Genomic DNA, 23,670 nt, shown 5'->3' with positions numbered 1-23,670 from the left:
AGTGTCTTATGATGGAGAGACTTGAATGAAGATAGGGTAGTAGGCTGATTACTTCTGGATAAAGAGCAATTTAAGAACAAAAGAATGGCCACACTAGGTAAGACCAAAGGTCCATCTAGCCCAGTGTCCTCCCTTCTGACAGTGGCCAATGCCAGGTGCCCCAGAGGAAATGAACAGAAGAGGGAATCATCAAGTGATCCATCCCCTGTTGCCCATTCCCAGCTTCTGGCAAACAGAGGCTAGGGACACCATCCCTGCCCATGCTGGCTAATAGCCATTGATGGACCTATCCTCTATGAACTTATCTAGTTCTTTTTTGAACCGTTATAGTCTTGGCCTTCAAAACATCCTCTGGCAAGGAGTTCCACTGGTTCACAGTGCATTGTATGAAAATATACTTCCTTTTGTTTGTTTTAAACCTGCTGCCTATTTATTTAATTTGGTGACCCTTATTTCTTGTGTTATGAGAGAGTAAATAACACTTCCTTATTTACTTTCTCCTTATTTATTATCAGTCCTTACAGCATATACTGTACCATAAGGCAGGGCATTGTGCTGTACTGACAGAATAGTATAACAAAATCATAATACTTGTCATGTGGCCCAAAGGTTCTGAGTTGTTCCCTCCTCAGCTGAACCTCAGGGCTACTGGTATCTTTCCTCAGCTCCAGAGGACCGTGACAATCTTGGCAGATGAGCCCAGATACAGCTTTATGCAGATGAGAGAGGACCGGAAAACCTTCCTCTGCACAGCACCTGCAGGTGGCTCCAAAGCTCCTAGGTCAGAAAGCTCTACCTAGCAAGAGTCTGTCTAGACTCAAAAATGGATGCAAAAAATAAAAAATTTAATATACCAAAAAAACCCCAAAACAAAGCCTCTTACTTTCAGTCTGTCACAGGGGCGGGCAAACTTTTTGGCCACAGGGCCACATCTGGGAATAGAAAATGTACGGCGGACCATGAATGCTCACAAAATTGGGGTTGGGGTATGGACTCCGGGGTGGGGCCGGAAATGAGTTCAGGGTGCAGGAGGGGGCTCCGGGCTGGAGCAGATGAGTGGGGTGCGTGTGTGTGAGGGTTCTGTGGTGGGGCTGGGGATGAGGAGTTTGGGGTGTAGGAGGGTGCTTCGGGTTGGGATCGAGGGGTTCAGAGGGTGGGAGGGCGATCAGGGCAGGGGGTTGAGGTATGGGGAGAGGCTCAGGGGTGCAGGCTTTGGGCGGTGCTTACCTCAAGCAGCTCCCAAAGGCAGCAGCATGTTCCTCCTCCGGCTCCTACATAGAGGTGTGGCCAGGCGGCTCTGCACGCTGCCCCGTCCGCAGCCCATTGGAGCGCTTAGGAGCCGTAGGGGGGCCATGCCTCTGCTTCCAGGAGCTGCGTGGAGCGGCCCCTGACCCTGCTTCCCAGCTGGAGCGCTAGAGGGTGGCCAGGCCGCGGTTTCCAGGAGCCACGTGGAACAGCCCCTGACCCTGCTGGAGTGGGGCAAGCCCAAAACCCCGCTCCCCAGTGGGAGCTCGAGGGCTGGCTTAAAATGGCTGGTGGGCCATATGCGGCCCGTGGGCTGTAGTCTGCCCACCCCTGGTCTATCAGCTGAAATTTGCGTTACTGTATTGGAGTGGCAGGTTCCACCCTCTTTTGTTAGAGCCCCTCCCCAACCAGCTTTTGGAAGGTTTGGAGCTTGTTGCCCCCCTCCTTTTCTCTCTGCTCAAGACAGTTTCTGTTCTTGAGTCAGCTTCACTATCTGCTTTCACCCTCAGCATTTTCTCTTCCATCTTACTTTTTTTTACACGACGCCTGATTGTGCGGCGCATAAAGCCATTAAGAGTTTATTTTTGCTATCTAGTTTCCTTGCTCCCTAAACTTATTAGCATGCAGGCTGTGTCTGCGTTCTGGATTTCCCAAAGTTTCCCCACCGTTACGGGCTCACCTGTGCTAACGCCGCTGTAGGCTGGCCACCGGGACCGTCAGCACTAGACAGGGTAGCAAAAAATGTCAGAGGGGCAGCGCTGGGGCGAGCACGAGCTCGTCCGCGCTTTGGGGCGGTGACTGTCTTTTTGTTCGGTTTGTACAGCACCGAGCGCAGCGGAGCCCTACTCCATGACTGGGGTGCTCAGCGCGACAGCAGTACGGACGCTTTGTCGCCATACTGAATAACAGCAGCCCCACTGGCAACGGCAATGGGAAGGCGGGGCCGGGACAAGCCCCACAAGGCCAAACTGCCCCACGGCTTCCACCTTCTCCCCCGCCAACTGCCCTCCAGCCTCCCCCTGCCATGTCCCTGCCCCAGGCCCCTGCCTCCCGCCCTCCTCTGAGGCTCTGCTCACGCCCCTCTCCGCCCCCCGCCCCAGACCCGCACTCATGCCCCCGCCCCCCCCGCGGCAGGGCAGGAGAGGGCAAAGCCGCGGGGCAGCCGCTCAGCTCAGCGCGCATGCGCGCGGAGGCCTCAGGGCGCGCTCCCGCGCGGTGGCGCAGCGCGCTCCCGCCGGCGGCGCGCGGCGCTGGGAGCGAGGCCGAGCCGGGCGGCGGCGGCGGCTGCGGAGGAGACGGGCGGAAAATGGCGGACAGGTTCTCCCGCTTCAACGAGGACCGGGACTTCCAGGTAACGCCGGCCGCCCGCCCGCCCCGGCCCGCTCCCCTGCGCCCCCCGGCTGGCGCGAATTCGGGACGGAAGGCGGCGATCGCGGGGGGGCTCCCGGCCTCTGCCCCCCCCGCGGCCGAGCCCAAAGTGGTGGGGGGGGGGCGGCATCTGCGCCCTTCTCCCCCCCCCCCGGCGGCCGAGCCCAAAGTGGTGGGGGGGGGCGGCATCTGCCCCCTTCTCCCCCCCCGCGGCCGAGCCCAAAGTGGTGGGGGGGGCGGCATCTGCGCCCTTCTTCCCCCCCCCCCGCGGCCGAGCCCAAAGTGGTGGTGGTGGGGGCGGCATCTGCGCCCTTCTCCCCCCCCCCGCGGCCGAGCCCAAAGTGGTGGTGGGGTGGGGGGGGCGGCATCTGCGCCCTTCTCCCCCCCCCCGCGGCCGAGCCCAAAGTGGTGGGGGGGGGGCGGCATCTGCCCCCTTCTCCCCCCCCCCCGCGGCCGAGCCCAAAGTGGTGGGGGGGGCGGCATCTGCCCCCTTCTCCCCCCCCCCCCCGCGGCCGAGCCCAAAGTGGTGGTGGGGGGGCGGCATCTGCCCCCTTCTCCCCCCCCCCGGCGGCCGAGCCCAAAGTGGTGGGGGGGGCGGCATCTGCCCCCTTCTCCCCCCCCCCGGCGGCCGAGCCCAAAGTGGTGGGGGGGGCGGCATCTGCGCCCTTCTCCCCCCCCCCCCCCGCGGCCGAGCCCAAAGTGGTGGGGGGGGCGGCATCTGCGCCCTTCTCCCCCCCCCCCCCGCGGCCGAGCCCAAAGTGGTGGGGGGGGGCGGCATCTGCGCCCTTCTCCCCCCCCCCCCCGCGGCCGAGCCCAAAGTGGTGGGGGGGGCGGCATCTGCGCCCTTCTGCCCCCCCCCCACGGCCCAGCCCAAAGTGGTGGTGGGGGGTGGCATCTGCGCCCTTCTGCCCCCCTTCTTCCTCCGAGCTGCAGCGTGGAGGTTGGGGGGTCTTTGGCCGCTGCAGCTTCCCCCCCACGGAGCCCAGCGTGGGGGAGAATTCATCTTTTCTCCCTTTTCTGTAGAGAATCTAATTGGGGAAGGGGAGAGGCATGCACTGGTCTATTTCCCCTTCTCCTCCCCCAGAGAGCCCAGTGTGAGGGGTTTCGCTGCCCTCTGGGGTGTGGGGGGTTGTGGGGGGTCCACACTTCTCCCTTGTGTCCTCAGACTCCTAGAGTTCACTAGTCTGTACGCTCTTCCTTGGCTCATTCTGGACCCTTTAGTATGTAGGTATCACCAGCCTCTGCTCCCTCCATCCCTTCCCTCTCTGGCCATGATATTGGAGGATGGGGATCATTGTCTACTGAAGTAGCTTGTGAGCTCCTGGGTCATCTTTCCAAATCCTGGTTTTCAGTCTGAAGAGACAATCCACCTGTCCAGCCAGCGATTCTGCCAGGATGTAGCCTGTGCCTGCAGCAGGCGCACTCGCTGCCTGGAGAGGGTCAGTGTTGATGTGGGGTAGGGAGGGGGTTAGAAATGGTGCTTCAGAAACATTACCTAATCTGTGTTTTTAATTATTTACTTGATGCTTTGTTTGGCTTTTTAGTACTTGATTTTTGTATTGGTTTAAATGTCTGCTTCAGTGCCATGGTAGTGAGATGCTCTATTAATAAAAAGAAAGGGAGTATTTGTGGCACCTTAGGGACTAACAAATTTATTAGTAAATAAATTTACTATTACTATTAATAACATTTGAATGAATGCTATACATTACGTAATTTGAGGACCGACATTGAAATTTCCAGAGAGAAACTATCACTGGGTATGCTTGTCTGTTGATTGAAGTTTCTGGAATGGGGTAAATAATTTAGTTGTTTTTTCTGGAAATGTTAAGCATTCATTACAAAACACTGTATATTAGTTGGTATCTTTCTGAAATGAGCCTTAAAATCTGTCAACACTTGTTCTTTCAAATATCTTACTGTTGAGCAATGTCACTGGAAAATATTGAATAAGACTGACTAGAGTTTGCCTGTTCCCTGTGTAAAATGAAACCCCTGAATCGCAAAGAAACTGCTGCATTACTGCTGCATATCCTGGCAACAGTAATTTGGGTCAGGGGATGAATACTGGCACTCATTTTTTTTCCCCATCAGACTGCAGGTCCTTTTTTTAGAGTGGTATGAAAATAGCTGTGTTCAGGCAACCAGATTAAGCGGGATTTGGGATCTTTAAGTAACTGGGGCAGTAAATGGAAAATGCAGTTCAGCATAGATAACTGTTAAATAAGTCTGACAATGGTAGAGCAAAAGCAAGTATACACAGGAACGTTTATGCAGCATATGGAGCATGAAAACAATGGTTGAAAATCCTTGCAGTCATGAGCCTTCTATAAAAAGGATACTAGAAAATTAACAGAGAATTCAGCTCAAAATAAAATTACTGTGCTTTGTGCCCTAATGTAGAATATGGTCGTTCACTTTTGAATTCTCTTTCATTGGGTGGGGTGGAGAGCTTTTTGTGAAGAAGGTGTAACCTGGGATTGTTATAATTTTTAACATTATACTTAAAGGCTAAAGAGGGGTGAGCTGCTTCTCATCCTAGAGGATGGCAAGGTGACCTAATGAAAGAAGTCAAATTATAAAGGAGTTTAATAAAGTGGAACAAGACTTCAGAAATGTAACTTTGCAGATGGAAGGAATTTAAATTAGGAATGGGTACAATTTAAATATTCGGAAATTAAAATTATTGAGGAATTAAGACAAAATTTTTAAACCAATATAGCAAATATATACTGAAACAATTTAAAGGTTGGTAAACATCCTTTGGAAAAGAAAACCTAAACATTGACAGTGAAGTTATTCAGAAATTCAGTCATTCAGAAATTCAGTCATTTTAGTTTCTCCTTCAAAAACAACAGATTAGTATGTGTTTAAACTGGCTTTCTTCTTTGATCATTTTGATTCTATTATTCATGATGAACGCTACAGCAGATCAGGATTTCTAATGAGAGGCTGTTCAGTTTCCGGACTGGGTTACCTAACGTTCTCCTCTGCTTCTCAACTTGTTTCCTGCTTTCATACAGAATGGTATTTACACTTCTATTTGGGGAAATCAAAAAGAAACCTTCCCTGTTTCTCCAGCTGTCTTCAGCATGTGCTAAGGTTCCTAACTTAAGGGGAAAGAGCATTCTTTATTCTTGTATAAAAATTAATTGATTCATTCATTCCGTAAAATTAACATTTGCTGCCATGTGTTAAACTGAATTTTTTCATACTGTTTGAAAGTAAATGAATATGTATTTTAAAAAGAAATTGGCATTATTGTTTTGGAGGAAATGATAATTGGTATTCCCTAGCCAAAGCATAATGAAAGATTCTACTTATAATAAAACATATAATAATTATTCAGGGTGAATGACCATTAGAGAGCATATATTGATTAGCTTTTACGTATGAGGTGGTCATTATGTTGATTTAAGGTTCTTGAAATGATGTTTTGCACTTATATAATACTGCCTTTCATCCAAGAAGCCTAAAGCCTGTTTATAAACAGCAAATCAAAACTCACCCAAATCTAGTTAATGCATTAAGATTATTCATTTAAAAACAACAAGGAAATACAACAGTAATTCAGTCATGCTATGTATCTGTATATAATTGTATGTTTTACTACATAAAACATGTTAAGCTATCTGTTTAGAAACAATAAGAATGGAAAATAAAATGTACAAACCTAGTTGACTTGACTTTGCTGTTGGGTTGTCAGCTCTTGCATTTTCTGACTTTTTGTGAATTTTAACCGTGCGCTTTAAATGCTCCACTGACATAGTTTTTTTGCATAATTTCCTTGTTTTCTTTCTCAATTTAAAAATTAAAAATACTTAATATTTAAACAATCCAATTAGACTTTCAAGCCCCTTTCTGGGGGGGATGGGTGGGGTGGATTTCAACCTTTGGTTGGAGGCAGATTTCTATTTATCTTTTGAAAACCGTGTAGATTGCGAAAAATATTGCAGAATTCAGCCAAAAAATTGTTCAGACCCTAAAATCATGGGTTCCAGAATTTTTTCTTTGCTTGCAGTTTTCTTGCTTTCCTGTTAAGGGAGAATTTTTGACTTCAGTGAGACAGTTTTCTTCATGAAAATTGTCTCAGCAAGTCCTGTTATTGCTTCATTTTTCTGTTCTTGTCATGCTGTGAAAATGTGTAGTAATGTCAAAAAGGAGGCAGATCTCCATTAACCGTCTGTTAGAATCAGCTGATCATGCTCAGAAATCATTATTCAGACACAATTTTATTTTCCTATAAAACTAAGAAAAGATACTAGTCTTAGATATAGTCCTCACTAATGCCAAGTTTCTAGTTTTTGGTGCAGCCCTGTTTAAAAAATAAAGGGAGGTTAGCGTTATTGTTACAGTGTGGTAGGACTACTTTTCCTAGCCTCTCCCAAAAATTGCAAATTGATGGAGGAATTTTCTCTCATGCCTTTAAACTTTCCATTGGAGGTGGTGGGTGGGTATTAGTTGACTTTGGGAAGAGACCTAGCATGGAATAATTTGGCTCTCAGTTAGAGGTTACAGAAAACTGAGAATATTAAAGTGGACGGCTATAAAGAAAACTATATTCATGGGGTTTCAGAGTAACAGCCGTGTTAGTCTGTATTTGCAAAAAGAAAAGGAGTACTTGTGGCACCTTAGAGACTAACCAATTTATGCTCATATAAATTGGTTAGTCTCTAAGGTGCCACAAGTACTCCTTTTCTATATTCATGGGGGAAAATGAAGTGAAGTGTCTTGGCCAAGGTCACACTGAATTGGTGGTAGAGTGGGGAATATTGCCCAGGAATTCTAATTCCTAGTAGTTTATTCTAATCGCATCCCTCCTTAAGAATGTTTCATATTAAGACATTTAGTCTTGTTTACAGTTTCTCAGTTGCACTCATCTTTAGCTTTCAAGATAACTGCATCTTATGAAAGCACGTTTCTACATTTTTTTTCTGAACTCTGATTAGGGTCACTCCAGGTATAAGTTTGGGGTGTAGTAAACTCAGTAGAAGAGGAAGCAATTCAATATTTTGAACCTTTTAATTGCAACATATACCGTGAAAAGTTACCTTGTAGTTGAGCAGACGTAAAAACACTCACTGGTCTGCACTTCCCTAATTTTTGATAAGCAATATTCAGTAATGACCTTAGAATCAAAAAGAAAGTAACTTCTTTCCCTGATTGATTTAGTGTGGTAGCTAAATTAATTTGTTCTAAATATTCTCTTTAGAAGCCTACCTACACTGCTGTTTCCAATGGCTATTTAAAAAGTCTTTCTTTCACAGAAGTGTGCAGCAACAAGAACAGATTAGTTTCAGGATCTATGCATCTCTGTAGTGTACAAGTGGGTCTTGGTTAAAAACCTACAGTTTGTTTCAGTGAGCACTGCATTGCCTGGCAATTTAGAAAGCAGATACTGGGATTTTTGCTGGGTGCCTTTGTGTGGATTGCTCTCCAACCAATTAATGTTAAACAATTATTTGAGACTTGTGGCCAGATTCTCTACTAATGTTAGCAGGTGCAACACCATAGCCGTCAATACAGTTTATGAGTTAATACTAGCTGTCAGTTTGGCCGCTTGTCGTTACTACTCCTGTGGTGCCATAGTTGAGCTTGATAAAGGCAAGACCTTGCTCCAAAGATCAAACAATCTAAAATAGGCATTGAACAACATGGGGGATGATAAAAGTGAGAGAGGTGTCATGGAGGAGGCCCTGAGACTTCGCTGTGAGCAGCTTATTTGGGATCTTGGTGATAGTCTTAAAATGGAGCAGGCAGAAGCCACGTTGCCGAACATATTGAAAAGAGTTGGGAGAGGAAGTGGAGACAGTAGGAGTATGTAAGAAGAGATGGGTGAAGGGAACACTTAATGGTTGGATGAGGACAAGAGGGATACTCTGGAGTTAATAAGGAGGCCAAAGGAAGATGGGTGTGTGGAAAGGAGCAGTATAGGAAAATTCTCTGTAAATGGTATCAGTTGTTTTTTCTTGGAAAGCAATTGGAGAGACTCTCGAGTTGGCATGGAAGTGGGGCATTAGAGCGACAATATGGGGTTGGAGTCAGTGAAGGATGGGTAGGCATAAGTCAAGAGAACTGCTTAGCATTTCACAATTGACAAAGGAACAAATGTAGAAGAAATCTGCATGGTCTTGCTTTCTTTGTAGATGCTCTGCAGAGGAAATGGATTACAGAGGAGGGTTGGAATTGGGGGTTGTTAGATGCACAGAGTGAAAGAGAAGCAAAATTGTTGACTAAGGGTGGAAATCATAGCTAAACGTTGGAGGGAGGTCAGTTCAGGAAGGACTGGGCTGAGAGCAGGAGAGTAATAGGAGATAGTAATAGACTGAATGTTGTGGAAAGGTAGTTTAATAGGGGGTGTGGAGAAGCAGGGTTGCTGAGAGAGATGGGTGCCAACTCAGAAATTGATAGATCAGAGGGACTATGGTGCTGGATGAAGATGAGGTTGAGTGACTGAAGTGATGGCTGCAGGAGTGAGCTGAGAGCTGATTGGGATGGAAGAAGTTTCCTGGAGGGAAGGAAAAGAAGGGTGGCCACTGGTGTCAGGAAGAAAGAGCCGAGCATCAGTTGGAGGAATGAGAGAAGGGAGGAGGCATTGAGAGCTGCAGGAAAATAAGGCCTGAAATAGCTCCTGCATCCTATAGGGCAGGGGAATGAGAAGAGTAGTTGGGGAAGCTGTCAAGGGGACTGAAGGAATGGAAAATGTAGATTATAAATGACAGGTTTCAGAGTAACAGCCATGTTAGTCTGTATTCGCAAAAAGAAAAGGAGTACTTGTGGCACCTTAGAGACTAACCAATTTATTAGAGCATAAGCTTTCGTGAGCTACAGCTCACTTCATCAGATGCATATCGTGGAAACTGCAGCAGACTTTATATATACACAGAGAATATGAAACAATACCTCCTCCCACCCCACTGTCCTGCTGGTAATAGCTTATCTAAAGTGATCATCAGGTGGGCCATTTCCAGCACAAATCCAGGTTTTCTCACCCTCCACCCCCCCACACAAATTCACTCTCCTGCTGGTGATAGCCCATCCAAAGTGACAACTCTTTACACAATGTGCATGACAATCAAGTTGGGCTATTTCCTGCACAAATCCAGGTTCTCACATCCCCCCCCACCCCCATACACACACAAACTCACTCTCCTGCTGGTAATAGCTCATCCAAACTGACCACTCTTCAAGTTTAAATCCAAGTTAAACCAGAACATCTGGGGGGGGGGGAGGAAAAAACAAGAGGAAATAGGCTACCTTGCATAATGACTTAGCCACTCCCAGTCTCTATTTAAGCCTAAATTAATAGTATCCAATTTGCAAATGAATTCCAATTCAGCAGTTTCTCGCTGGAGTCTGGATTTGAAGTTTTTTTGTTTTAAGATAGCGACCTTCATGTCTGTGATTGCGTGACCAGAGAGATTGAAGTGTTCTCCGACTGGTTTATGAATGTTATAATTCTTGACATCTGATTTGTGTCCATTTATTCTTTTACGTAGAGACTGTCCAGTTTGACAAATGTACATGGCAGAGGGGCATTGCTGGCACATGATGGCATATATCACATTGGTGGATGTGCAGGTATACGAGCCTCTGATAGTGTGGCTGATGTTATTAGGCCCTGTGATGGTGTCCCCTGAATAGATATGTGGGCACAATTGGCAACGGGCTTTGTTGCAAGGATAAGTTCCTGGGTTAGTGGTTCTATTGTGTGGTATGTGGTTGTTGGTGAGTATTTGCTTCAGGTTGCGAGGCTGTCTGTAGGCAAGGACTGGCCTGTCTCCCAAGATTTGTGAGAGTGTTGGGTCATCCTTTAGGATAGGTTGTAGATCCTTAATAATGCGTTGGAGGGGTTTTAGTTGGGGGCTGAAGGTGATGGCTAGTGGCGTTCTGTTATTTTCTTTGTTAGGCCTGTCCTGTAGTAGGTAACTTCTGGGAACTCTTCTGGCTCTATCAATCTGTTTCTTTACTTCTGCAGGTGGGTATTGTAGTTGTAAGAAAGCTTGACAGAGATCTTGTAGGTGTTTGTCTCTGTCTGAGGGGTTGGAGCAAATGCGGTTGTATCGCAGAGCTTGGCTGTAGACGATGGATCGTGTGGTGTGGTCAGGGTGAAAGCTGGAGGCATGCAGGTAGGAATAGCGGTCAGTAGGTTTCCGGTATAGGGTGGTGTTTATGTGACCATTGTTTATTAGCACTGTAGTGTCCAGGAAGTGGATCTCTTGTGTGGACTGGACCAGGCTGAGGTTGGTGGTGGGATGGAAATTGTTGAAATCATGGTGGAATTCCTCAAGGGCTTCTTTTCCATGGGTCCAGATGATGAAGATGTCATCAATATAGTGCAAGTAGAGTAGGGGCTTTAGGGGACGAGAGCTGAGGAAGCGTTGTTCTAAATCCAACATAAAAATGTTGGCATACTGTGGGGCCATGCGGGTACCCATAGCAGTGCCGCTGATCTGAAGGTATACATTGTCCCCAAATGTGAAATAGTTATAACATTCATAAACCAGTCGGAGAACACTTCAATCTCTCTGGTCACGCAATCACAGACATGAAGGTCGCTATCTTAAAACAAAAAAACTTCAAATCCAGACTCCAGCGAGAAACTGCTGAATTGGAATTCATTTGCAAATTGGATACTATTAATTTAGGCTTAAATAGAGACTGGGAGTGGCTAAGTCATTATGCAAGGTAGCCTATTTCCTCTTGTTTTTTCCTCCCCCCCCCCCCCCCCCCCAGATGTTCTGGTTTAACTTGGATTTAAACTTGAAGAGTGGTCAGTTTGGATGAGCTATTACCAGCAGGAGAGTGAGTTTGTGTGTGTATGGGGGTGGGGGGGATGTGAGAACCTGGATTTGTGCAGGAAATAGCCCAACTTGATTGTCATGCACATTGTGTAAAGAGTTGTCACTTTGGATGGGCTATCACCAGCCGGAGAGTGAATTTGTGTGGGGGGGTGGAGGGTGAGAAAACCTGGATTTGTGCTGGAAATGGCCCACCTGATGATCACTTTAGATAAGCTATTACCAGCAGGACAGTGGGGTGGGAGGAGGTATTGTTTCATATTCTCTGTGTATATATAAAGTCTGCTGCAGTTTCCACGATATGCATCTGATGAAGTGAGCTGTAGCTCACGAAAGCTTATGCTCTAATAAATTGGCTAGTCTCTAAGGTGCCACAAGTACTCCTTTTCTTTTTAGATTATAAATGTTAATGGCTTTATTGGAAATAGGGCAGAAATTCCAGAGAGAGTAGGAAATAGGCTGCGGAGGGGACGGGGGGACGACAGCACAGGAACAGTCTGGGATTCAGACTAAGAATGGAGACAGTGAGGTGAATGTGTTCGCAGAGAGGAATCTGAGAGGTTTATCTATGTAATGTAACGTAAATAATTCCAAGGTGGCTGTATATTGATTACAAAAATGATTAGTCCGGTGGCACCATAAAGACTAACAGATTTATTTGGGCATAAGCTTTTGTGGGTAAAAAACCCACTTCTTCAGGTGCATGGAGTGAAAATTACAGATACAGGCATAGATACTGACACATGAAGAGAAGGGAGTTACCTTACAAGGGGAGAACCAGTGTTGACAAGGCCAATTCAGTCAGGGTGGATGTAGTCCACTCCCAGAGGGGCATTGCTGGCACATGATGGCATATATCACATTATTAGATGTGCAGGTGAATGAGCCCCTGATGGTGTGGCTGATGCTGGGTCCTCTGATGGTGTTGCTAGAGTAGATATGGAGACAGAGTAGGCAAAGGGGTTTGTTACAGGGGTTAGTTCCTGGGTTAGTGCTTCAGTGGTGTGGTGTGTAGTTGCTGGTGAGTATTTGCTTCAGGTTGGGGGGCTGTCTGTAAGCAAGGACTGGCCTGCCTCCCAAGGTCCGTGAGAGTGATGGATAGGTTGTAGATCATTGATGATGATCTGGAGAGGTTTTAGCTGGGGGCTGTACGTCATGGCCAGTGGTGTTCTGTTGCTGTCCTTGTTGAGCCTGTTCTGTAGTACGTGACTTCTGGGTACCGGTCGTGCTCTGTCAATCTGTTTCTGAATGCTTGATAAAGATCTTGTAGGTGTTTTTCTCTGTCGGAGGGATTGGAGCAAATGTGGTTGTATATTAGGGCTTGGCTGTAGAAAATGGATGGTGTGATGTGTCCTGGATGGAAGCTGGAGGCATGTAGGTAAGTATAGCGGTCAGTAGGTTTCCGATATAGAGCGGTGGTTATGAGACAATCACTTATTTGCACTGTAGTGTCCAGGAAGTGAATCTCTTGTGTGGACTGGTCCAGGCTGAGGTTGATGGTGTGGTGGAAATTGTTGAAATCCAGGTGGAATTCTTCAAGGGCCTCCTTCCTGTGGGTCCATATGATGATGTCATCAGTGTAGCGCAAGTAGAGGAGGAGAGCTGAGGAAGCGTTGTTCTAAGTCAGCCATAAAAATGTTGATATACTGTGGGGCCATGTGGGTACCCATAGCAGTGCTGCTGACTTGAAGGTATAAGTTGTCCCCAAATCTGAAATGGTTGTGGGTGAGAACAAAGTCACAAAGCTCATCCAACCAGATGTGCTGTGGCCTCATCAGGGATACTGTTCCTGACAGCTTGTAGTCCATCCTTGTGTGGAATATTGGTGTAAAGAGTTTCTACATCCATGGTGGCCAGGATAGTGTTTTCAGGAAGATCACCAATTCATTGTAGTTTCCTCAGGAAGTCGGTGGTGTCTCAAAGATAGCTAGGAGAGCTGGTAGCTTAGGGTCTGAGGAGAGACTCCAAATAGCCAGATGATCCTGGTGTAAGAGTGCCAATGCCTGAGATGATGCGACATCCAGGATTTCCAGGTTTATGGATCTTGGGTAGCAGAATACCCCTGGTTGGGGCTCTAGGGGTGTCTGTGTAGATTTGTTCTTGTGCTATATTGATTGACTCTTGCATTTCAAAACAAAATATTTCATAGTATATCATTTCTGTGTTTTGTAAAGTAGCCTGGAAATCTGTGCAAAAGGTGCAGATCCACTATGAGAAATACAACCGTGTAATGTGTTCTGTGCCAGTACCCTGCTCACAAAAAACAGGAAATGAAACTGAGCGGATGGAGATTAAGGGTAATGGAGGCAAAATGTTACTAATTTCAGAAACAGGGAGATGGAGCTCCAAGTTAAGTGACTTGGCCAAGGAGAGACCGTCAATCTGTGGAAGATCTGAGAATAAAATTTAGGGATCCCAGTTCCCTTACTTTTATCCCTTAGACCACACTTCCTCGCGAAAGATGTCTACAAAGGGAATGGGATGGGAAGAGACCTTGGTTCCCAGCTCAGAGTGGAGATGGTGTGGGAGCGGAAAGAGAGGATACCCCCTAGATTGTGCAAAAAAGCCTTCCAGACATAAAGCCACTGTAAGAGTGTCAGTAAAGCAGGCTTCCCAAAACTAGGCGATGCAGAGGAAATGGTAAAAAGGATTCCCTTCTTCTCAGGGTGAAGCCCTTCATTGCCAGTGACAGCCTCTCCCACTGCCTTTTACAGAGGATGGAAATTGTCCAGTGGGGAGTGGGGGTTACCCGTGTATGGGTACCCCCAGGCAGTGCAGCCTCCATCCTCCAAACCTCAACCCTGCAAATGCTACATCTTGGCACCTCTCAAGTGAAACATGTTTAAGCATGCTACTTCCTTGACCAGTGCAGCTAGGGCCAATTATGAATGTACAGTATGCATAGTAGTTACAGATTTGTACAGGAACATGTTATAGCATTTACATGCTAGAATGGGCTGCCAAAGAAGCCTTAATAGATCACTTTTCCCCCTATAACGGTTGTTCTCAAACTGGGGGGTCATGACCCCTCATGTGGTTATGTGGGGATTGTGAGCTGGCAGCTCTGTGGAGCTGACATCCCCTAGCCACCATTAAATTAACCCCCCCTATTTTTAAGGGGGGTCACACTCAGAGGCTTGCTGTCTGAAAGAGGTGGACTTTGCAGTTTCTGAAGAGCGAGCAAAGTTTCTGCTGAACATGTTTCATTCTGTGCTCTGCTTTGTGGGATGATTTACCGTGTAGAATGAGTCGGTATGCAGCTTGGTTGGGAGAGACTGCAGCAATGTGGTTTGATGTTGTCCATCCAAATTCAGCTTCTGAACGCTGGCCCTTTTTTGCTACTATGGCACGGTTTTCTTGTTTTCTGTCAGCTCTCCCCTGTTGTCGTGCTGCTCCCTTCCAGACTCTCTCATAAGCATTTCCCTGAGCATGTTGGTGGACTGAACATATCCAGGTCAGACAGTTCTGAGTATCTCTTCTATTGTTGGCTTATCTGTTTTGAAAGCTCAGGTACGTATAGCGTCTGCCATCCGCTAGGGATGTGCTTTTGGCAGTCTTCCACACCAGAGGGACAAATTCTCCACAGTGCTCATGTGTCAAAATAATGTTAAGATGGATTCACCCAATTCAAAAGTAAAACCTTCCCATCAGCCTTTCTGAAGCTGAATCTCGGCCTTTATTTTCCTGGGTTGTTCTGCAGCCTCTACTGTCACTTGCAGTGGTCTATGCTGTGATCTGGGGATCACTGCTGTGACCTTCCTTCTGAAGTTGCCTGCATTTTCAGAGGTGACAAAGGCTAGGTCAGGATTGACAAGTATCAGAGGGGTAGCCATGCTAGGGCATGGCTACACTTGCAAGTTAGAGCGCATTAAAGCAGCCCCGAGCGCCCTAACTCGTGACGCTTCCACGCTGGCAAGGCACGTAGAGCACCCGGACTCTATAGCTGGAGTACTCCTGGTAATCCACTTCCATGAGAAGCAGAAAGCTTGCTGCTCCCTGGCTGGAGCACCGCAGCACCAGTGTGGACCCCCTAGTCTGTTAATGCGCTCTGATCGGCCTCCAGAAGTGTCCCACGATGCCTGTTCTAGCCACCCTGGTCATCGCTTTGAACTCTACTGCCCTGCCTTCAGATGACCAACCATCAGACCTGCCTTTTAAATTCTCTGGGAATTTTGAAAATCCCCTTCCTGTTTGGTCAACCAGGCTTGGAGTGCTCTCAGTGAATCTTTGGGATCCCAGTTCAAGACACGACGAACCTGATTCCCAGGCATGACACCTGCGCAAAGCTCCAGCCTAGGTCAGAGAGAGATGCAAGTGTTGAAGTAAAGCAGCAGTCCCTTAATGAAAATCAAAAAGCGCAGGAGTGGCGGGAGAGTGAAAGGAGGGTCTGCCAGCAGAATGCGGATTGCCGGCACCAGAGCGGCTGCTAAGTATTATGGAGCGCCAAGCGGACTCAATACAGGGGCTCGTAGCAATGCAGGCAGAGCACTTCCACACACACCCCCCTCACCCCTCTGCAGCCCTTGTCCCAGAACGCTTTTCCTTGTGCCCCCATGTCACCTCCAACCCACTTTCCCCAACATCCGGGTTCTTATCACCACCAGCTGCCTCCCAACACCTGTAGCTTCACCACCCAGCCCTGCAAACTGCCCATGCACTCAGCCTCCATCACCATGCATTTTAGCCAGCCAGAACTGCAGCACTCATTGCACAGCACTCCAGGCAGGAAGGCTGAGTATGATAACAGGACATACACAAATCTGTGGTTGTACCATTCCCCACCCCACCCCCCCTTGCCCTCTTGTTTCTTTATTATTGCATTAAGTAAATGATACCTTAGCCCAGGAAAGCAACAGGCACCACAAGTCAGTGGAGCAAACAGAGATTCCTACTAACATTGGAACCACTGCACTTCACTCCTATGCAGGGCACCAAACATTACTGGTGGTTTTCAGCCTCAAATTGCTCCCTCAAGGCATCCCTAATCCTTGCAGCCCCACACTGGGCCCCTCTAATAGCCCTGCTCTCTGATTGTTCAAATTCAGCCTCCAGGTGTGGAACCTCCAAGGTCGATGCCTAAGTGAATCTTTCACCCTTCCCTTCACAAGTGTTATGTGGGGGTATAGCACGCAGGTATAACTGTGGGGATGTTGTCATCTGCCAGGTCCAGCTTCCCATACAGAGAGCGCCAGCGGCCCTTTAAACGGCCAAAAGCACACTCCACAGTCATTCTGCACCAACTCAGCGTGTTGTTGAACCGCTCCTTGGTGCTGTCAAGGCTCCCTGTGTAGGGTTTCATGAGCCACAGCATTAAAGGATAAGCAGGGTCTCCAAGGATCACAATGGGCATTTTGACATCCGCTTCTGGTCTGGGAAGAAAGTCCTGTCTTGCAGCTTCCTGAACAGGCCTGTGTTCAGAAAGATGTTTGTGTCATGTCAATGAAACACCCACGGTGATCTACAAGCTCCTGGAGAACCGTAGAGAAATATCCCTTCAGATTAACGTACTTTGAGGCTAGGTGGGCTGGTGCCAGAATTGGAATATGCGTCCCATCTATTGCCCCTCCGCAGTTAGGGAAACCCATTTGTGCAAAGCCAGACACAATATCATGCACGTTATCCAGAGTCATGGTTCTTCTGAGCAGGATGCGATTAATGGTCCTGCAAACTTGCATCAACACGACTCCAGCTGTCAGCTTTCCCACTCCAAACTGCTTAGTGACTGATCAGTAGCTGTCTGGAGTTGCCAGCTTCCAGATTGCAATAGCCGCCCACTTCTCCACCGGCAGAGCAGCTCTCAATCTCGTGTCCTTGCGCCGCGGGGTGGGGGCGAGCTCCTCACACAGTCCCATGAAAGTGGCTTTTCTCATCTGAAAGTTCTGCAGCCACTGCTCATCATCCCAGACTTGCATGATGATGTGATCCCACCGCTCAGTGCTTGTTTCCTGAGCCCAAAAGCGGCGTTCCGCTGTGGTGAGCAATCTTGTGTCACATCTGTTATGCGAGTTGACATCATCGGACTCCTCACTGTCAGTTTGTAACTAAGGAGTAACTCGACTGCCATTTGTGACGTGCTGGCGAGATCTATCAGCATATTCCTCAGCAGTTTGGGATCCATTCCCGCAGACTGAAAGGGAAGACAGCGCGTGCAGTACAAAAAGCGTTGAAAGATGGCGCCAAATATGGATAGAAGCCCAGGGATTGCTGGAATGTGGCGTTGGGACAGGACCCAGAATCCCTGCAGCCCCTGCCCCCTTCCCACAAGCCACAGCGGCAGAATGGGAAGAGGTGCTCTGGGGGATAGCTGCCCATAATGCACCACTCCCAATGCCGCTGCAAGTGCCGCAAGTGTGGCCACACCAGTGTGCTTGCAGCTGGTAGTGTGAACACACTGCAGTGCTTTCCCTTCTGCGCTCTCCGAGGGCTGGTTTAACTCACAGCGGTCTACATCTACAAATGTAGCCGTGCCCATAGTCTTTAAGGTGCCACTGGACTCCTCATTGTTTTTGTGGATACAGACTAACAGATTTATTGGGGCATAAGCTTTCGTGGGTTAAAAAACCCTCACTTCAAATGCATGGAGTGAAAATTAGATACAGGCATAGATATACTGACACATGAAGAGAAGGGAGTTGCCTTACAAGTGGAGAACCAGTGTTGAGAAGGTCAATTCAGTCAGGGTGGATGTGATCCACTCCCAATAAGAGATGAGGAGGTGTCAATATCATCCTCTCACCTCATTTTTATTTGTGGATTAAAAGAGGAAAATGAGCATTCTTGTTTTTTCAACTCCCAATCAGCAGTTCATTGAACTAGCTAAATCTACTGAAATTAATTTAATTTGAAGTATGTTTATTTTGAAAAAAGAAAAATATATTCAATTTAAATAAAATCAGGTTTAAGTTTAAAAAAAAAAGGTTTAAAAATACTTTTAAAACCTTTTTAAAAAGTCAATTTTTATCCGCCATGCTGCACATACCGGTTGCAAATACTACTCTAGAGGGCGTTTTGTGCCAAAAAATTAAAAATTCTGTGCCAAAAAAATGAAACTTCGGTGTACAATATTTTAAAATTCTACAAATTTTGTGTCAAATAAATTTGGAGGCTCCAGCATGGCATTGGGGAGCACAGGCCACTTACTGCACAGAAGTGGGAGATCACTGTACAGCTCCCTCCCTGGGACCCGGACTCAGCGGTGAGGCTGCACCCAACCCTGACACAGTGCAAGGACCGGGCCTGCCCCAGAAACACCCCAGGGTACTGCCCCTCCATGCTGGTCCACCAGGTGTGGGGCAGGCAGGCTCAGTAAGGCAGGATCCAAGTGTGGAGGGGCTTAGTGTGGGAGAATCCAGGTGTGGGTTGAAAGGGTTCTGTGTGGGACAATCTGGGTATGGGCGGCTCAGTTGGGGATCTGGGTGCAGAGGGGATCTGGATGCACAGAGGCTTGTTGGTGGGGTTCTGGGTGCAGTGGTAATGGGACTCTGCAGGGGGGTCCAGGTGAAGGTGGTTGGGGCTCAGCAGGGGGAAGTGGTCTGGTTGTGGGTGGTATAGAGCTCGGTGGGGGGGTCTGGGTTGGGGGCTCAGTTGTGGGGTCCAGATCCTGGGGGCTCAAAGTGGTGGGGATCCAGGTGCAACTGGTTGGGGCTCAGTGGGGTGGGGATCTGGGTATGGGTGGCTTGTCAGGGTGGTCCAGGTGCAGGGGGAGTGGGGCTTATCGGGGGGGGGGGTTCTGAGTGCAGGGTGGTGAGGCTCAGCAAGAGGGTCTGGGTATGAGGGGTTCTGGATGCATGGGGTTTGGGTGGATGCAGGAGCAGCACCCTGTACGAGGATCACTCCCCCTACAGCTGAGGAACGGTGGGCGCAGGAAGCAGTGGGGGGGTCGGGTGGTTGTAGAGTTTCCCTCAGCCAGGGTAGAAATTGGGGGGTGGGTCTGACCCGACCTCGGATGCTGTACAGGGGTGGCGTAAGTCTCGTCCTCTGCAGCCCAGCCTGCACTAGCAGCTGAGCCTGGCGCAGGTTGGGAGCCACCAGCTGTGTCTTTTCCAGTCCCGATTCCTGCCCAACAGTGATTTACCTCTCTGCCGGCTGCCCTGGGCACTTAAAGCTACTGTTGGGTTGAATCGCATGACCGCTCTTGTGGCTTCCTTTTGCTTCTCCATCAGAAAGTCATATTTCTGCAGGGAATCAAAGAAATCTGCAGGGGACATAAATTTTGCACATGCGCAGTGGAGCAGAATTCCTCCAGGAGTAAAATACTCTCTTGCTATTGGCAAGTGAAGGGAGGAAATTTGTCAAGATATGGCATTATCACCATTTTACACTAAGGTAGTTGAGGCATAGAGAGGCAAATAAACTTGCTCAAGGTCCTGGCTTCCTTGCTTAGACCCCACTGTATTTCTCAACTACTCTGTAAGTTGCTTTTTTCATCGGGCTGTTTTGTACCTGAATATTTGTAGTAATGCATTTTTTCTAGCTTAAGGGTCTCAACTTGTTTCAAGATATGACTCTATTTTGATGGTGTTGATTTCTCTTGGTGCTTAACGACTTAAATATCAATTCATTTCCTGTCAGTCATTTTTTTACTTTTTTACTTTACTTATTTTTTACTTGTTCTGTAATTTCAACAGTGTCATCTTAAATAGGTAATTACAAGGCGCTCCTGAAAAAGGTGGGGGGGGGAAGGCATTTTAAATTCATACTGACAGGTTTCAGAGTAACAGCCGTGTTAGTCTGTATTCGCAAAAAGAAAAGGAGTACTTGTTGCACCTTAGAGATTAACCAATTTATTTGAGCATGAGCTTTCGTGAGCTACAGCTCACTTCATCTGATGAAGTGAGCTGTAGCTCACGAAAGCTCATGCTCAAATAAATTGGTTAAATTCATACTGAATCTTAAGTAATTTGATCGCTTTTGTTGTAGTAAAATTATCTCGCATTTTAAGCATTCTCAAATGTAATTATGGTATATTCACTTATCTAAAACTCAAAGGCTTGCTGCAGCTTTCACAAAAACCTGACTGCATGTATTTTCAAAATTATTTTTGTCCATAGGTATGCATTGTCGATACTTGTACTCTGCTTATTTACAACAGAGACAAAGCAATGTATTGTAATAATGCCCTGGATGGCATAAGAAAACTAGCTGTTGCCTTCTGCATTTTTTTTTTTTCCTGTTAGAAAAGTACAAGCTAAGCCATCTGGTACATTCACATGATTTCAGGAGACTCGTGGAAAGAGAGATGTCCAATATTATGTGAGGCTTTAACAAAATATTTCTAGGTCCCAATGGAATCTTTGCAGAGCTGCCTTTATATTCCGTTTTTCTAGATCACAATACAAGTTACTTGACTTCTAAAAATCCTGAGAGTAGTTCTAGTGCAGGCAATGGATGGGATACATTTGCCATCATAGATTGAGTTAAATTTTTGCTTTTAAAGAGTAATATCTGTTATTCTGACTAGATAATGAGTGTTCTAGAAAACCTACTTCTAAACCTTGTTTTCCTCGTGAATTATTTCACACACGTCTCTAGACGTGACATTTCTCTAACACCGACACCACTTCTTACATCAGTTAGGTATTGGAGGTCTCCTGTCTGCCTATTGACTCAACATGATCTTATTGGGCTTGTAGGAGCTGCATAAAGCTCTGTTAGTCTTGAATTTGCAGGCAGTCATTTTAAACAGGAAGCTTGCATTAAACAAGTAATACGGATGTTGTGATGAAATTGTAAAACCAGTAGTTTTTGGTTCTGGTGTGTCTATGTCATAAAGAGCTGACTAATTATGATTCACTAGTTTTAGCCATCTTCCATATGTATAACTCATTCCAAAAACTACTTTGAAGAGGGCTTCACGTATAATAGAGCTCATAGAGATGCCCACACTGAATATAACTTAATGCTTTCCATTATAAGCCCCTGTTTTCCATTGCTTACATCCTTGCCAGTCTTTAAGCAGAAATTTTCCATACTTGCTCTCTGCCTTAGGATGATTTTTTTTATAAAAGGTTTTGCCCCCTTGTAATTCCTCTCTCCTGGATGCAGATCCTGTCTCTCTTCCCTAGGATCAGAAGAGAATTACTTGTGTATCATACATCAAAAGTACATACAGTTGGTCTGAGGTCCAGAAGGAAGTGAGAGGTAGACCAGTTGAAAATATCTGGGTAATGATAAAAGGGATAAAAAAGGGGTTACATGTGATGGCCTTTGGTGTTCTGTTGCTTTCCTTGTTGGGCCTGTCCTGTAGTATGTGACTTCTGGGTACCTATCTCGCTCTGTCAGTCTGTTTCCTCATTTCCCCAGATGGGTATTGTAGTTTTAAAAATGCTTGATTTAGATCTTGTAGGTGTTTGCTGGCACATGATGGCATATATCATATTAGTAGATGTGCAGGTGAGTGATACAACCGCATTTGTTCCAGTCACTCAGGCAGAGACAAATACCTACAAGATCTTTTATAAAATATTCTTAAAACTACAATATCCAGCTACAGTAATATACTACATAACATTTATTTATTAACAATCACCGAAAACAACGCGCGCGCACACGTACAGTGCTCACCACTCCCAGTAAGACAGCTGAATTTTTCTCAATGGCCAGTCAGGATCAGGTCCATCTGGGGGACTCCCGTTTCTGCACGGTGTCATTGGCAGAGTGTTGAGGTCTGGCAGCTGTGATCATTGGGGCTGTGTCCGGGAGTTGGTTCCTAAAGAACATCCTTTTGGACCCCAGTTTATATTGTGAAATTTGAGTCCTTTTTAGCTATACCGTAACCAATCATTGTACTAAAATTTTACTAACCAATCCTAACAATAGTGTAAAAAAATTCTTTAACCAATCCTACCTGCAGGGATGCAGAGCGTGGTAGGAAGCCCCTGCCAGCCTCGCCAACCCTCCCAGCTCCAGCAGGGGTCCCAACTCCAAGGTCATACACCACAACCTGCTCCTCTCCCCCTCCCCCAAGTGCCTGCAACACCCCCCCCCCCCCCAGCACTAGCGGTGCCCCACCCCACCCTGAGCACCCACAGCCCTCTGCCCAAGTTTTAGTCATGGGGGTATTTTTAGTAAAAGTCATGGACAGGTCACTGGCCTGTGAATTTTTGTTTATTGCCCATGACTGGTCCATGACTTTTACAAAAAATACTCATGACTAAAACTTAGCCTTACTGATGAGTGCCATCTTTGGCTGAGGCCCTGAAAGGAGCTGTTAATGTTGACATTAGACACTGAGACTGTAATAGAAGACAATTGTCAGATTTGTGTCAGAGTAGCAGCCGTGTTAGTCTGTATTCGCAAAAAGAAAAGGAGGACTTGTGGCACCTTAGAGACTAACCAATTTATTTGAGCATAAGCTTTCGTGAGCTACAGCTCACTTCATCCAATGCTCCAGTGAAGTGCTCTTTTTCTTTTTGTCAGATTTGGTCTCTCACATGGTTAATTGCAATAGGAGATTAACAGGGGTCATGATGTGAATGTATCCGACACCCCCCCCATCTTGCAACATTATTTAATTGGATTTTTTCAGAGGCAATAAATAGGCGTGGTTAAGGACATGGCTACACTTGCAGATGTAGAATCATAGAATATCAGGGTTGGAAGGGACCTCAGGAGGTTCTAGTCCAACCCCCTGCTCAAAGCAGGACCAATCCCCAATTAAATCATCTCAGCCAGGACTTTGTCAAGCCTGACCTTAAAAACGTCTAAGGAAGGAGATTCCATGTAGAGATGTAGAGCGCTTTGAGTTAAACCAGCCTTTGGAGAGCACAGTAGGGAAAGCGATGCAGTCTGCCCGCGCTGACAGCTTCAAGCGCACAGGCGTGGCCACATTTGTGGCACTTACAGCAGCATTGGGAGCGGTGCATTGTGGGCAGCTATCCCAGCATGCAGGTGGTTGCAATGTGCTTTTAAATGGGGTGGACAGGGTGGAGTGACAGGGAATGTGTTTTGTATGTATGTGGTGGGAGAGCATGTCAGCATGCTGTCTTGTAAGTTCAGACAGCAGCAGGACCCCCCCCACACCTCTCTCTCTCTCACAGGGCATTTCACACTAATGGCTTGCTTTGTCCTGGAGCAGATAAGCAGCGGGCTGTCAGAAACGGACCTTTCAAAGGGCATATCCGCATTCCTTGCAGCGATTCAAAAACAATGACAAGAGTGGCCACTTGACTTAAGGGGATTATGGGACGTTTACGGAGGCTGATCACAGCGCAGTAATGCAACACCTCATTCACACTGGCGTCGCAGCGCTCCAGCG

The 23,670-nt window shown here is 47.0% G+C and overlaps 1 protein-coding gene across 1 annotated transcript in view; it reads left to right on the top strand.

The window, feature by feature from the left end:
• The first annotated feature begins 2,469 nt into the window (after positions 1-2,469).
• The window catches only part of GPATCH8 (G-patch domain containing 8), a 78,412-nt gene continuing 57,211 nt past the window's right edge, over positions 2,470-23,670 (top strand). The window contains exon 1 of the mRNA XM_073326077.2: positions 2,470-2,596. Coding sequence (XP_073182178.2) covers positions 2,552-2,596 — 45 coding nt within the window. The 5' untranslated portion in view covers positions 2,470-2,551. The remainder of the gene's footprint in view (positions 2,597-23,670) is intronic.

This window comes from Lepidochelys kempii, chromosome 27 (genome assembly GCF_965140285.1).
Source record: "Lepidochelys kempii isolate rLepKem1 chromosome 27, rLepKem1.hap1, whole genome shotgun sequence".
NCBI lineage: Eukaryota > Metazoa > Chordata > Testudines > Cheloniidae > Lepidochelys > Lepidochelys kempii.
This window is presented reverse-complemented; position numbering and strand designations above follow the sequence as displayed.